Here is a 16707-nt window from a genome sequence, read left to right on the forward strand (position 1 = left end):
TTCATGAAGACTTTCTACATGAAAAAGGTATGTATTCTATCTTGTTATATCCATTGTTTTGTATGCTAGATTAGGATAATACCTTGGATGTTCATATTTGAATGTATAATAGAGAAAACATAGATCCAAGGTATTTAGGATTGCATGTACACTTAGGAGTGTTAGAATGCTCATAACCCAACAATGGTATCAGAGCCTAGGCTTGTTTTCTTGTTATACTTGCAAATGGAGCTGAAAAATCGAGTTTTGATGATGTCTGCCCAGCAGACTCGCCGAGTCCAAGGCAAAAAGCATCCAACTCGCCGAGTTGGTTTGTGCACTCGACGAGTTGGACCCCCAGACAGCATAAATTCGACTTTTTTTGGCTGGAATTAGACTAGGAACATTACCCTAAGATGTTTTTGAACTTATAAGCTTATTTTTGATGTGGTAATGTTATGCTAATCCAATTTCAAAGATAATTGTCAATAGATTCATGTTTTGTATTAGTTTAAGGTTTAGACTAATTACATGAAAAAGTTTGATTTGAATTATCTTGTTCTTATGAGTTGCTTAGATTAATAGAAAAGTTGAGTGAAATAGTTGTTTTCAATCCAAATTAATCTAAGAGTTGATTCTAAAATGTGTTTTTGTAACTTGTCCTCAAGTTATATGAAAAGTCACATTTAAGTTTCATAAAACTCATAAAAGTTGGCAAAGGTTACAAAATGAAGAGTCTAGGTCTAAATAATTGGTGTTATGACTCCATAATTTGTCCTCAAGTTATGGAGGACCAAGAGTCTCTTCATTAAATAATAAATAAAGTCACATTTAAGTTTCATAAAACTCATAATTTGTCCCAGTCACAAAACCTGAAGGGCACACTTGAGATTGAAACATGCCATTGAACAGTTCAATGAATCTCAAAGATCTAGGAGTTTCAAAACCAATTAAAACCTAATTATTATTTCGTTTTTCATGGTGGAAATTGGTGAATCGTCATTCACCTACCTTCAAATATTTTATAGCTTGGATTACGGCATCCCTCTTCTAAGTTATAAAATAGTTTGTTGGGTCCTAGCCTTAATATTTCAGATTGGGTGTCATATTAAGGACTTTAGATCAACTATCTTGAATATCTCCCAAAACGTGTATGGTTTAGACATTTATGATCTTCCCAAATCTCTTGAAACAAGCTTTCCTAAATGAAGATGATGTCCCTTGGAAATCATACTTCTTTCACCTCCTCAAATTATTCTCCCTAACCCACAAGTTCAAAGTCACTCAAGCCCTATTGGCAAGGCAAGGTCTAGGTGTGATCACATCATGGAGATGTAGTCACATATTGACAAGCCGAGAGAGAAGGGTGTCAAAGTCTTGAGAAAGTTGGTGGTTCAACTACTTTCTAAGTCACATAGTGAGTTCTTTTGGAACACCTATGAAACAGACTATGACAAGACCCTTAATGATCTTATCTATTTGCTAAGATCAACTTCTTAAAACTTTATGGACATTGACAATGATGACATTGGATATCTAGTAAATCTCTCTCTTCCCAGTGGAAAGGGATCGGTCATAGTCAACTCGGTTGACCAAATGGTAAAGAGAAAAGCTAAGTCTATGATAGTCCCGTGTACCATTATCAAAGGGTCCATATGTTTATATTGCCAAAGGAAGGGTCATTAGTTGCAAAGCTGCCAAATTTACTTAAGGATGTTAAAGTCAATAAGTTTGACTCTACTTCAGGTAAAGTCCACTATCTAACTCTGCTAAGTTTCTATTATGAGATTCTTGATACATGATGTGACTGGGTCACATGGTGATGTGTTAAGAATCAAAGAAAAGTGAAGAAACTTAAAGAAAGAATATGTTGAATCTGATCGCGTAGATGGATTTCTATCGCGTAGTTTGAAGATCGGATTCTTGAGCTACTTCTTAGGAGTTATGAGATGTTGCTTAGGAATAGGTAACAACAAGTTTTTCATATGGATTGTAAGGATAAGTTTTTCCACTTAGTTTTTAAAATAAAATGAAAAATGATGATTTTATTTATTTTAAAATATCCTTACAATGGCATGTGAGGAAAAATTGTTGCTTATATGATTCCATTAATAGCAAGAGTGGAAATATGAAATTGATTCTTTCATTTGTGGTAATGTCTAAATTTACCAAATAAGGAAAGATTCTCATCACCCAAGTTTCAATTGGACCGGTACTTGGAATCATGCAAGTTGTATAGCATGATGAATGAGAACTTTCAAGTATTGGAAAAATTAAGACTAATTACTTGTTCACATGGATGTGTGAGTCAAGTGAAGGACTAAGGGATCAAGTACACATTCTTGTGCACTGGTCAAGTCTACCACAAAAGATCGATAAGACTATGTCATAATTTACTATAGCTCAGTAAATATGGTTATACTTACAAGCTTAAGTGTAATTCTGAGACATTGGAAAGTGGTTCCAACGTATGGCAGAGGGAATAAGAAGAATCAACTTAGGCAGAAAGATAAAAGTTTCTCAAATCTGAAAAGATAGGAGAGTACTTTAGTATCAGTTTTATGATCATCTTAATGATTTAGAGACCTTATCACAATTCATCCTCTAAGTGCATTCTGATAGTTAAGAAGAGGAGTGATGAATTGTTGAAGTGGTTAAATCAAGAATATGAGTCATACTTCGTTCCAATACAAGTCTTGGAGTTATACTCTAAAATTGTAACTTGAGTGACATGTCTTAAAGAAGGTTTAAAACACTTGTCAAATGTAAGAGTAAAAGTTTTCTAGTCTTGTACATTTGAAATTGGTAAGTTGTGATGTTTTGGATAAAACAAAGACCAACTAAGGCCAACTGTGTGAAGTGTTTGTCTTGATTAGAATCCGCACTATCTCTTAGATGTTTGACAAGGGAGTCCTATAGGTCAAGAGGACAGTGGGAGTCTTAAAGGTCTTGAAAGTCTCAAGAACTAATCAAGAATAAAACCTAAAGTTCTTCACTAGCACACGACTTAAGGTTTATAACCTATCGTGTTGACATATTCTGTGCCCATTCCAATTAAAGTTGGCTTTGCATATGAGTTCTTAGAGTTCTCAATTGGTTGCACAACAACTTGGAAGCAATGACAGGCCCTTGAGCTGCCAAGTGGTAAGAAATTAAGATTGAGTTCAGTCCATATGAGTTTGGATTTGTCATTATCCTTGTCTTGTGACTATGGTTTTGATAATTCACATGGATAAGAACACATACACCATTAAATCTAAGTGTCATAAGGTTTCTCTCCGATTCATGAAAATGATGGTGAGGAAACACTTTCACTAAGTAGATTTTAGCTAAATAGCAATTGTGATATTTGCATTCTCAAAGTCGTTAGTGGAGCATGTATGGTTTACCGGCACACTGACCTGGACTTGTAAGAAGTGGCAAAAAGGTCTAACCATTATGATTACGGTATCCCTCTCCATAATTGTTTAGACACACAAGTGTGCTATCTAAGGGAAGGTGTATGTTTTTGATAAAGTTTTATCAAAACAATCTAGTATTAGAAATCTGAACTTTGGTAAGAAAGTCAGCTGATTTCTGAGTACATGTCAAAGCTAGTGGGAGCATAAGTGTTATGCTAATAATCATCATGTTAGTGGGAGCATGATAATTATGATAAGTATTGCAAGTTAGCAATGTTAATTATAGAAAACAAAAGGTTTCAATTGGGAAAAGTTGTTTTGCTATAATTAAGGGAGAGGAAATTATACTTCATCTCAAATCTATAAGCTTAGATCGTGAGGTTTTAATCATTTAGTCAAGGAAATATATATGAATTTCATGTTGGAATGGATCAACATTAGGAAATTTTGTATATGGGTCCATTATTTGCGTTCTTAAATTCGATTATGATTACGGCATCCCTTTTCATAATCTAAACTTGGCAAATAGAAATGGAAATGTTATAGCAAAAGACTGGTTTAGTCTTTATGTGAGACATCATGAATCGTGTCCCATATGCTTCGGATATAGGATCGATTACATGTGCTATATTCATCCTTTCTAAAATTTTTTAAATGCCTGGGGCATTAAGAAAGGAAAAGGTTTAGAACTAGATATGACTAAAAGGATTAAACGATTATCGAGGACAATCTAAGGTTTACCAAAGATTGGTTGCTCAATGACAGTTGGAAGTATAGTGATAATTCTGGAAGGACCATATTGACATAATCTGTAAGGAGGCAACTCTTGTTCATAAGTGATAGTCAAAATGGAATCTGGAAATGTTTCAAAGTTAGAATTTTCAATCTGTTTAAGATTAGGAAACTTAATGCAAGAAGGATGTTTCTAAGGAGCTGATCTCCTTTGGAATGCTCTGTAATGGTTGTTGTCAAGTCTTTCTGACTTTGTGCATAATCATTACAAGAGGATCGATGCATATAAGTTTAGAATCTAACAAATTTCAGTAAATGACATGAATTTGGAATTCTTGTATTTGCAGTAAGGATTTGGGAGTGTGAAAAGAGAATCATTGAAGTTATGTTCAATGGATCTAGTTCACAAAGTAAAGATCATAGACAAACATAGTATGCATACTTGGTGTATGACATGACTAGTGTTTAGAAAACATAGTGTACATGCTTGGAGCATGGGAAAACTATTGTTTTAAATTCAAGAATAAAGTTGATAGCTGAAACAGTATACAATGAATAATGTGTAATCATATGGTGATAAATAAAAGGTGTTTTATTTATGTTCATAGGTTTTGATACCATATTGGATTCAATTATTATTGTGTTTCACTTTGCATGTTTTGACTTCCCGAATAAACTAGTTTATTCTTCCAGAATGAGTAAGTTATTCAAACCATCCACAGTCGGTCATATGTTGGAAGTAGATATGAATTAAGACTGTCATGGGTTGGCTTGTATAGGTCTAAGGTGTTGGACAAAGGGCTACAACACTCATGAGTGCTCATAAGTTCTGAGTATTGGATTCAACCCGCACTCATTGGAATCACTTCATGGCTTTATCACGAGTGATCATGAGACGATAATATCTTATATTCTTCAAACCTAGAGATATGAGTTGTTACTATGAGTTGGTTGTACATTGATTGCACGAAAACGCATTCGGTAACTCGGTGCTATAAAACGTGTCTTTGTGTATGATTCAACAAGTAGTAGAACAAGCCATATGAGTCGAAGTTTATCCATTCCTTTTACCTTCGGGATAAAAGTGATATCTGTGGGCCCCTCGATGATTTGATGATGACAAATGGAAGTGCTCGGTCGGGCCAGGACTGATTTGATTTGTTCAATTAATCAGTCGTCATAAATCGGAAATCGGGAAACAGCAAATGGATAGAGAGAATGATTATAATCCATGTCTCGGTCCATATGATATCTAGAATGGAGGAATATATGATCCCTTATCTAATGGACAAGTCATTGACAAAGGTTAGAGTTCATCTACAAGGTCAAAGTTCGACAGAAACTTTTGAGAGCTACAATTGCCGGTCGGTTCTTGAAGTCATACGCAATAATAGTTTTAGAATTATCCAAGTGGGAGACTGTTGGATTAATGTTTAAGTCCATAACTATAATTGGTAAGACTTGACCCAACCCGGCATGGTCCATTTGGGTTGCATGGCATCATGCACTTGGATAGACTATAATGAGAGAAATAAGACACTTATGGTTATTAATATATTATAAGTTCTAGTATATTAATAATAAGAATAATAAGATTATTTAATTAGTAATTGTCAATAATTAATCTAGGATTAATTAAGTGATCAAAAGAAGACTAATTAAATATATGGGTTGATTGTACAAATCATCCATACTTATTTAGTGGGCTAATGCTCCATGGATTATCTAGTTGGGCTAAAACCCATATGATGCTCCATGGTGTTTTTGTACCCATGGATCATGAAAATGAAAGGCCATGTCAATTAGGGTTTACATGGTGTAACCCTAACTATATAAGCATCTTATTCTTGACCAAAATCGGCCACTAGAGAAAGTAAGAGAGGCCTAGCCGATTTCATGAAGTGTAGAATTCTCTCAAGTTATTCCAAGTGTATTTGGTGTTGTGTGAACCATTTGATGTGTCACACTTGGGGCACTAGGCACTCAAGCTTCATGAAGACTTTCTACATGAAAAATTTATGTATTCTATCTTGTTATATCCATTGTTTTGTATGCTAGATTAGGATAATACCTTGGATGTTCATATTTGCATGTATAATAGAGAAAACATAGATTCAAGGTATTTAGGGTTGCATGTACACTAAGGAGTGTTAGAATGCTCATAACCCAACAGTGACATCCCCAAAATCACGGCCAGAAAAGACCAATTTCATTTATGCTTTTAAAATAATTTCAGAGTAAATCATTTTGATTTAAAAGAGTTGCGGAATTTGTTTCCAAAAACAAAATATGATAAAATAATATTTACCAATGCATTTCATAAAGAAATGTATTTTCATTATATAATCAAAACTTGAGATGTCATGTTCCGATACAGACCAAAAAGCATAAACAACATATTACAAGCCATACAACAGTTATATACAACTACAAGCTTATAAACAAAACAACTTGATGATTCATCCATCTTATGTCATCGCACCACTTCCTGTAATACAAATAAAACTGAGTGGGTCAGGCTTGGGAGTTTGGTGAGCATATAGGGTTTTCAACCCACAATAAATAATTATATTTAATTTCATCAACCAACAATAACCCGATTACCCATTCCCATTATCCTCACTTTATGTCCCTAAAACAACATCTATTACAAGGGACCTAATCTAGGATTTTCATCGGGACGGACATTACTGCAAGGGGTTTCCTCAACAATAGATGTCCTAAAAGCAACCATGAGGGGGATAGAGTACACCAGTGAACACATCATTCACAACACCTACAGGTTATGAACCTGCTAGCATTCCACAGGACTTTCTAGAAAGAGTCCGTGGTCGTCATCCATACTCCGCTAGATGACTAGGTCAACAACAACAACATCGAGACCTCTCATCAGTTTATCACACATCAACTATCTACTCAAGTTCTACCCAACATTTTGTATATAACAATATACATATGCAACTTAAAAACTGATAAGATATTCATTTAATACTCGTTCCAAATATACAAATTCATTCCAAGTAACAGATAATATATATTTATATACACATAGCACGTATTCACTCGGAGATACTTTATATCTATGTGTTAGAAGAAAAGGAATATATACTCACACAAAACATATACTTAATACATTCAAACAATACTTGTATTAAAATCGTGTTTATGAAAGGGACTATACACTCACTTGATCAGAAGATGATCGGACAGCACTACGGCTCTAAAAGTAGTATTCTTTGGTAAATCTAGAAGATCTTCACACACCGGGCTTCTCGCAGGCAGAGCTTCGGCTCGAAAACTCTTTTCTTCTCGAGATCTTCAGGCTTCGGTACTCGCTTCGGGTCTCGGGATGATACCAGGGCTTCGGGGGGGGGGGGGGTAGATAGGGCTTAGAGAGGGTATTAGGAGTGGGAGAGTAAGGGAGGAATACATACACTTTTTCACTTCATAAAATACACTCACACACAGCCACCCTTCACGGTGGCTGGTGGCGGCAAAAACCGGTAGCAAGGGGTGATAGTAAGGTAATGGCCATCATGGTGGGCTGCCATGGTGGTTCCCACGCTTTTCCAGCCGACAAAAAATACACACGCACACACACAGACACCAACTAGGCACTAGAAACTCACCCAATCAAAGTCGCCATCGCGGTTACGCATGGCAGTCGGAAGGAAGGCGTCGACTGCAACCGCTGCTTGGAGTGGTTGTGCTTAACGATCCTAGCAACACCGACGACCATGGCTGAAGGCAAAACAGGAGAAGAAGAAGAAAGGGAACGTCCGAGAGAGAGAGAGAGAGAGAGAGAGAGAGAGAGAGAGAGAAAGCGACATTGGCCCGATGTTGGACTTCAGCAAACCCGTTGTCGTCGACAGGCGATGCGGTGGTTTGCGACCTTGACTGGCGAACGACAACAACAAAAAATCGCGTTCTTCTAATCGCCTATTGCCCCGATTTCCAAAAGCATCCTTCGTCTCCAACAGAGTGAACGCAATGATGGTTCTCAGCTTCGACGTCGATGGTGGAACGGTGGTATCCGGGGATCACGGTGGCAACACGAAGGCTGGAGGAGTGGAGGGATAAGGGTGGAGGCTAGTGTGTTATGGATAGGGTTAGGGTTTGCAAACGTTTAAATATGGAGCTGCACATGAGGGTGACGGGTTCACCCGTACTCCTTCAAACTTCTATCCATTTTACCAATATTGCCCCCTCCCTTCCAAATCTTTTCCAATTTAAACCCACGACTTAACTTTTAGCCCCTGCCTCCGTTAAATCTTTTCAACTTTACTCCAATACTTACCAAACACTCCCTTTCTTCTAAAAATCTTTACAAATAAATCACGAGATTACACTTTAACCCCCGAATAATCCAATTTATAACATTTGGCTCCCTAAAACCAACACCCCACTAAATATTATGGATTTTAAGGTTACTTTTCTTTTATAAATATTTATCTATTTATTTATCCACTAAACGGGGTGTTACACAGAGCAACAACAAAAAGAGGCTACGCCGTTGACGGTAACCAAAGCAACGATATATAGGGTTCGGTAAACAGGGCGGTTATAGGTTTCAAACCTGTGATGTTTTTTCTGAAGTAATGGTGAGGTTTGATTTGGGTTTAATTTCACGGGGATACTTCATCTTCATTTCATACCCAAGATAAAAAAAATTATTTCATTTATTTTAGAAAGAAAACCAGTTAGGGTGGCAGAAGGGAATGAGATGATCTGAAGAAGGAAATAAGGGAAGAAGGTGGTGGGGACCAATATTTGTTGGCTAGGACCAATATATAGGTATATAATTACAAATTAACATATTATTTCTTATGTGGCACCCTTCTTGACATCAGTAACCTAGTATTTACAGGTAACTTGGCCAAACTAGCCAGTAAGAGTTGAATTCGTTCCCTTATAATGCAAAAAATATCACAAGGGACCATTTAAACCAAAACCCGAAAGTTCGTTGGGTTATAGTGACAATAACCCTTTATAAAATGACATAACTTTCGTAGAGAGAGACTCTGCGGAAGTCCTTACACTCTGAGGAACAAGAAAACTCTTTGAGGAAATGATGTGGCATAGGTAAAAGACAAAAAACAATTATAAAATTTTAATTCCGCTGAGGGTGAATCGTTCCACAGAGATACCCTCTGCTGATCTGTTCTTCAGAGGAGTATCTCTGAGGAATTGTTCTTTGCTAAAAACTTCAAAAATGTCATGGAAGCACAACTTGGAAGTACGAGCCGTACCTCCCCCAAAAAACCGATGGCTTCGTGCTCCCTTAGGGTTTGTTGCTCTTGAGGCTTAAGGATGAAAGGGAAGAAGTGAGATGATTTCCTTTGTGTGAATTAAGATGGATAAATCTCTAAATTTGGATTAGGAATCAAGAATGGTTGCTTAATCCATTTTATATGTACACACAGTGGTATGATTTATTTTGCCTGGTATGATTTTTATAGTTAAAGTTGAGAAGTTGAAGAACACTTAATTTTATAGCAACTTAAACTACTTCACAAATAAGCATGAAACAGTCAAAAGCTAATACAAACATATAATTTGGATAAAATGTTTTACTTTTTACTAAATACAAAAAATATGTTTTTGTGGATGTACTATCGAGTATCTTACTCCAAGTTTTAGTTAATTTAGCAGCTAAAAAAGAGCCAAGAAGAAAGAAAATTATTTTTACATGGTATTTTCCATTCAGTGTCCATCACAAAAGAATATATTGGCAAGCTAGCTTTAAGCAACCCAGATCTAGTACCAAAAACAAAAACATTTAAGTGGATGAGAAATCCACGATATAAGTGTTCAGTTCATATGTGCATATAAAGGGAAGGGTTTGAAAGAAGAAACTAATAGGTAATTGTAATTATTCGGCTCATTCGTAAGGATTTCTGAAATTTTTTAGGAGGTGTGGAATGTCGTATCTAATCATGTCATCTGCGGCCTCAATCATCTTTGGGTTCAGTTTCTCAAACTTATCAAAGTTATATGCACCGAGAACTTGCCTAAATTGCTCCACGTCTGGAAAATCACATGTTGGCACATGAAACTCCTTTTCAACCTGTATCGTACATATGTTTTGTTTACCAAATTATCATTATCATGTGGCTCACGTTTTTTATTATTTATTTATAAATAAATCAGGATATGGTGTTACCATTCCACACCACAGACTAAATTATATTTTTGGTCCCTCAATATATATATATATATATATATATATATATATATATATATATATATATATATATATATATATATATATGATTTTGAAATTTCATTTTAAAAAGTTTTATTTTGCAATTTTGGTCCTTAACTTAGGTTTTGTAACGTTTTTTGGTCCTTGTTCTAAGACATTCAGGACCAAAATTAATTGGGATCAAAAAATCAGCTATAGTCAGAAACCAAAAAATGTAACATATTATAAAAACTATCAAATTACAGTTTTGGACCCTGAGTATAGCTGATTTTTCTAATCTTGTCCCCAAAAGTTTTTCTTGCAATTTTGGTCCTTATCTGATTTTTTTAACGTGTTTGGTACCTCTTCCAAGAAAATGACTAGATGTTTGGGACCAAAATCAGCTATACTCTTGACAAAATAAAGTAATCTTTCTTGCAACATGGACAAAACACCTTACAAGAACCTCAATTGAGGACCAAAATTGCAGGAGATAACTTTTGGGACCAAAAAATGCAAAATTCAGCTATATCCAGGGGCCAAAAATGTAATTTACTCGAAAAATGAGTAATTTACGTTTTAACCCCTGAGTATAGCTGATTTTTTTCTTTCAATTTTGGGTCCTTGTTTGATTTTTTTACTTATGTTGGTCCCTATCCCAAGAAAAAGACTACGGTTGGGACCAAAATTGCAAAAAAACAACAAAAAACAAAAATAGTGATTTTGTTGTGGAACATGGACCAAAAACCGTTAAATGAACCTCAAATGAGGACCAAAATTGCAAAAATAAGCTAAACTCGGGGACCAAATATGTAATTTACTCTAATATTATCACTATCATGTGATGTGTTGGTAGTTTTATGTATTACCTTTGTAAAAACATCTTGAAGATTCTTCATAAGTCTCTGCTTAGCTTTAGATTTACCCAGAATGGGCATCTCTTTTCTCAACTGGCTGATTATGTAGGCATGTATCTTGGCGCCTCGAGTACGATTAACAAATTCATTAATCTGAAACAAAAATATATACATACATACATATATATATATATATATATATATATATATATATATATATATATATATATATATATTTATTTATTTATTTTTAGATTTCAATCAAAGACCATATAAATTTTATTTGATACCATACCCGACGATCACAAGCCTTCTTTGGAATGTCTTTCAAGTCTACAAGGATATCATCCTGTTCTTTCTCAAAAAGCTCCTTGCTCTTGGGATCCACCAATTCTTCATTAATTGGTTTGTCATTAAATGACCTGTTGACATAACTTTTTATTAGAAATTGATTTTTTTTTCTTTAATAAAAAGGTGGAAAACATACGTACCCAATGTAAACACGTGCAACTTCAGGTGCTTTGAGCACTTTTCCAAGTGACCACATCAATGCGCCATAAACTCGCATCAACTTCAATACAAAAACAAAAAGGAAGCACGTTGATATTTATGAATATTGTTAAAATTGTTTGTTAGAATGTAAGGGCAAGATGGTCATTTAGTACTTACTTGTGGAGTATCAACTTGATCTGCCTTGTTGAGAACAACTCGGATCTTATCATCTTGACCACGTAAAGACCAAATCACACGTTTGAATTCATCACTGATATCAAGTTTTGTAGGGTCAAACAAAAGAAGAATAATATCACATCTGTGTGAAAACCACTTTATCGCCCCAGCATAGTCATAGCTTCTTTGTGTGAGTTGCTTTTCTCCAGATAAAACTCCAGGGGTGTCAACAAAGGTCATGTGCTCCAGGAGCTACAGGTACAGGGGTAAATTCGTAAATACACTTAAAACGCAATTAGTGAAAATTAAATGTGTATAGTAAACTTAGCTTACAGGGTGTGGCATTTGAGCACATTCAAATTTGGATAGAAATGTGCCTCCAAATGTAGCAAGGGCAGTGAAAGGCATATCTGCGTGTACAGCAATTGTGTTTCCAGGTATGGTTACCTCATGGGGTCCACCCTACAAACAGTTATTATTCAAAAAAACATAAAAAAGAAAATGGAAATAAACAGAAATAAATGATGATAAGATGTGTAATATCACCATCACAACAATGAATTTATCGGTTGTAGGTTCTGGTCCAATGTGAGCTCCTGTTCATGTAAAAGAAAGATTATAAAGAAATGTTATAGTTATTTTGACAATGTAAATAAATTAACTCACCTGGGTAGTTGCATTTAAGAATATGCTTAATAAATGTTGTCTTCCCAGTTGAGTACTGACCGAGAAGCATTACCATAGGTTTTGCATCAAAGTCGGTATCTGACTGCATTTGATGATGATGATGATGATGATCAAAACACTTTTAAACAGATTTGTATGAAAGACAAAAAGATACTTTTTAATTTCTTACCAATAATGAAGATCCAAAATCATTGTAATGGTAAGCAAGTTCCAGTGGCTTTAGCTTTTCATTGTACAATCTTTTCAACCCATCAATTATAGATGTGACTTTGTCACGAGGTGTGTGAAGAGGTGTCTGAAAAGGAAAGGAAATAGAATAGAATAGAATAGAATGTTTAACTATTATCAGTGATAAGAATATGGAAATATTAACTGGATGTGTGAAAACCTACCTTCCTTGGTGACACGTACTCAAATGACATAATGCCTACATCAAATCGAAGCAAAATGCAAATAACAGAATAAGAAAAGGTTTATAAATTTTTGACATCAAAATGAGAGGTGTGCTAACCATTTGTTTCGGAGGGATGATTGGTTAGTGAACCACTATGATTCTGGGGATGAAGAAGGGTAAAGCATCAATACAAGAAAAAGGATTTATAATATGAATGATAGATATCAAAACAGAAATGGATGCTTACGTCCAGAAGTAAACCCAAGCCTTCCATTAATGGAGGCTGCAGAAGCTCCAGATCAACTGTCAAACACGAAACAAGGATGATATAGAATATCAATAGCAAACATCCATAAGGTATTTGCCCATAAGAAAGAAGTAGTCTAATCTCAAGAGTTGCTATGAAATGAGTAAAAGTAATTCGTATAGATAGATTCACATACCATCAGTTCTCATTAAATCTGCATTTATTTCATGTCCTGTTTGTGCTAGATAGATCAACTGTCAAGCAAAAGAACAACATTGAATTCAAGTAAGATGATAGTGTGAATATTGCAAGAACAAAAAAGAAGAAAGAAGACATACCTGCATGGCAGTGATGAACTCTGTAAAACCTAAAAATCCTTGACGCTTGGAATCTGCAATTGTCCAAATCTTCAAAAAGCACAATAACAGTGATCAAAGAACAAAACCTTCGAATGCAAAAAAGAACTATCTTTTTTTGGGATGGCATATCTTAAGGGGGCATTCATTCAATCAAATTTGAGAGCACAATAATACACTGGTCCCTTGTGCAAATAGGCATATACAGAGATCAATATCATGATTAGATTCATATTTATACCATACACTTTAAGGAGCATAGGAATATTCCCAACAATTAATTACATTATCTTCCGAATTCAGCATAGTTACAGCATAAGAACGACTATATAGTAGCAAATTTTACTAAACCTCATAAAACCCTAAGATAAAGCAACATGTAGGATGAATACAGTTAGCAAATAGACTATAGAGTATGCGTCAACAGCTACAGTCCGTTTCAGCATCAATCATATGAATGTTATACGCTCAAAAACAGATAAAAGACCAGCAAACTTAACCCCCATCCAAAACTATGTAAATTACAGGATCAAAATTCAACGCATCAAACCAAGTCCATGATTTGTGAGCAATAGTAGTGTCTTCACCTGTTTAAGATCAGGTTTTTCAATATTCGACATAGCAAAAAACTTCGTTGCATCATCTCCAGTTATCCGACCATCACCATCTACACATTAAAACACACAATCATATGCTTACTATAGAACGAAATCTGTTCTTCTGATTAAATCATATACAGCGAATTCAGTAGCAATTTCAACATAGATGCACGGATTAAACGGCTACGTATATCGCTCATTTATATGTAGCCAAACAAACGCAAATGAGGCCAATTAACCAAAGCTATAGATTTGAGTGAGTTAGTTACGTAGATATATACAAGCATAAACAAAATCAAATGAAATTAGAACCTGAATCAACATAGTCGAACCATTTTTGATAGATTTTTTGATGCTCCTTCGAACAAGAAGCGATCGAACCTGATACGTTCACCATTTTCTTCTATAAACTGCAAAACCTCCAATTCATTGATGGAAAATGATCTACTCTTGTAGTTGAGGGTTTTTAGTTACAACATTTGGGGTTTGGAAATTTGAATACGCATATTTGCGCTTTCTGTGTTGTTGGTTCAGTTATTGGACATCGTCGTCAACCGCTCGGTCTTTTCTATTTCTTGGTCCGTAAGAGTGAATAATTTCAGTTATGCCATTTTGTTTTAAATTTTAAAAATCGGAGTACAATATATTATACACTTTATTAATTACTTTTCTGGTAAAATGTATACGAACTACATATATGTTTTTTTTTCCTTTAAAATATTATGATTTAATTTAGATCATTTGGTGAGTGAATTTAATTTAGTTTTCTTAAAAATTAGATTATACTTGGCATGCTTTTCACATAGTGTAAAGTATATAATAGACTTTGTGTATTGTAATAATGTAAAGTATAGACTATATATGATGTTATATTAATTTTTATATACAACATTAAAATTTTAAGTATCTCAATATCATGCTTATAAATAATACAATTAATTGTATATTATATCGATTTAAATCAATGGTTTTTCAATAATAAAAGATCGAACTATCCATTGAAGCTTTAGAAACATTATATTAAATTCGAATCACTAGCATGTCATTAATTTCAAAAGTGAATTGGAGAGATATAAATTTGTCATACTTGGATAGTATATAACTAAAAAGTTGAATTAAAGGTGAACATGATAGATATGTAGTAAGTATGTGTATATTACGAATTGATAGAGTTGATAGATATATCATATATAGTACTATAAGTGTTAGACTCTATATTGACGGAATATTGGCCATTTAATAAAAATTGTTTTTTTTTTTTTTTTTTAAATATACATAAAATTGACATTTAATTCCTAGCTTTTTTAACATATAAGATATGTCACCTTAGTTATCATCGTACAACGAATGAGAAGGCAAACGAACGATAAGTTGCGCCGTTAAGCTTTTTTGTATAGTAAAGTCAATTCTTTTGAAAACTACATCCATATACCTACGGGATATAACATTGTTATGCATGATCCGTTGTATTCTAGTAAGAAGCTCTACTACATTCGGCGCAGTAAAACAAAACATATCAAATGCAAATGGTATGAACACATGTTGATTTTTCATGCACGGTTTCTCATATTTGATGACCTTGCATGTAGTAGTTTTTAATGAAGCCTGTCTCGCCGTAAAACCCTCAGTCATCAAGCCTACGAGAGGGGATACCCCCGTAAGGTCCACACATGCGTGTTTCCCTCCAACCCATCCAAAAATCAGCACGTCAGCCGATCTAAGAATTGACCTTCCTTCTGTTGGACTAGTTAGGAAATTCACAGCAGACGGTCTAAGGGTTGAAATCCGTCAAATATGCAAGATTTTGATGAAATTGAATTTTGGTTTATTTAACATCAAACACACTAAAAAATGGGAGTTGATCCGTCTACAACAAATTTTTTCCATACACAACAATCAATGCTTTAAAATATTGTATTGTATAACTATATAATGTATAAATTGTTGTGTATGGTAAAAAACTGTTGTGTACGAATCACTTCCCCTAAAAAAATCTTAAATCTAAATTTCATTGATTTAGGGGGTGTTTGGAAGTGCTTTTTGAACTTTAAAAGTGTTTTTAGATAAAAGTGTTTATTGACTTGTAGTGGTGGTGAAATGATTTTTTAAAGTGTTTGGATTAGCTTTTATGATGAAAAAAAAAACCATAAATCAATAAGTTAAAAAATGTTTTTTGATGTTATTTTGGTTAAAAAGCCAAAAGTAGTCAATTTTTACATGTTTTTTAAAAACTATTTTTTTGAAACTTATGGAAAAGTTATTTAAAATAATGTTTTTGAGTTTGTCAAATATTTTTTTTGACTTATTAGTTTTTCAAAAAACCAATAAGCTAATAAGCTGTTTTAAAAAACAATCCCAAACACCCCCTTATTATAAAATTACACAAATTAAACATGGAATTAACTTTATACAAAATAGTCATTAAAAACTACTTACATTTTGAATTACACATTTATTTATGCAACTATTTGTTTCGATCACCTGAACATAAGAAGCAATATTTTTTTTATACTATTATAGAACATTTTTTTTTGTTGGTTTTCTTTTAATAACTCGAAACCTATGATTAATTGGAGTGATTGGTTGAAAAATCCAAATATAC

General features: G+C 34.2%; 1 protein-coding gene across 1 annotated transcript; it reads right to left on the reverse strand.

The window, feature by feature from the left end:
* Positions 1–9870: 9870 nt before the first annotated feature.
* LOC145038416 (EH domain-containing protein 1-like) lies at positions 9871–14674 on the reverse strand. Its single transcript, XM_078986786.1, has 16 exons — positions 14418–14674; positions 14094–14173; positions 13489–13557; positions 13347–13404; positions 13151–13206; positions 13021–13063; positions 12902–12936; positions 12679–12804; positions 12489–12591; positions 12369–12418; positions 12156–12284; positions 11823–12074; positions 11645–11724; positions 11449–11575; positions 11166–11306; positions 9871–10179 (listed from the first exon to the last, which is right to left on the reverse strand). Exons 1-16 carry the CDS (start codon positions 14500–14502, stop codon positions 9994–9996), a joined length of 1620 nt encoding a protein of 539 aa, XP_078842912.1. The 5' UTR covers positions 14503–14674; the 3' UTR covers positions 9871–9993.
* Positions 14675–16707: the final 2033 nt, after the last annotated feature.

Source organism: Lactuca saligna, chromosome 4 (assembly GCF_052625555.1).
Source record: "Lactuca saligna cultivar CGN05327 chromosome 4, ASM5262555v1, whole genome shotgun sequence".
NCBI classification, from domain to species: Eukaryota; Viridiplantae; Streptophyta; class Magnoliopsida; order Asterales; family Asteraceae; genus Lactuca; species Lactuca saligna.

What these genes read in the sequence shown, in the direction of transcription:
- LOC145038416 (XM_078986786.1), bottom strand. Translation starts at nt 14,502, where the DNA reads ATGGTGAACGTATCAGGTTCGATCGCTTCTTGTTCGAAGGAGCATCAA. An exon ending in AGTTCATCACTGCCATGCAG is followed by an intron (nt 13,405 to 13,488) that starts GTATGTCTTCTT and finishes TTTGCTTGACAG; the next exon opens with TTGATCTATCTAGCACAAAC. An exon ending in AGTACGTGTCACCAAGGAAG is followed by an intron (nt 12,805 to 12,901) that starts GTAGGTTTTCAC and finishes TTTCCTTTTCAG; the next exon opens with ACACCTCTTCACACACCTCG.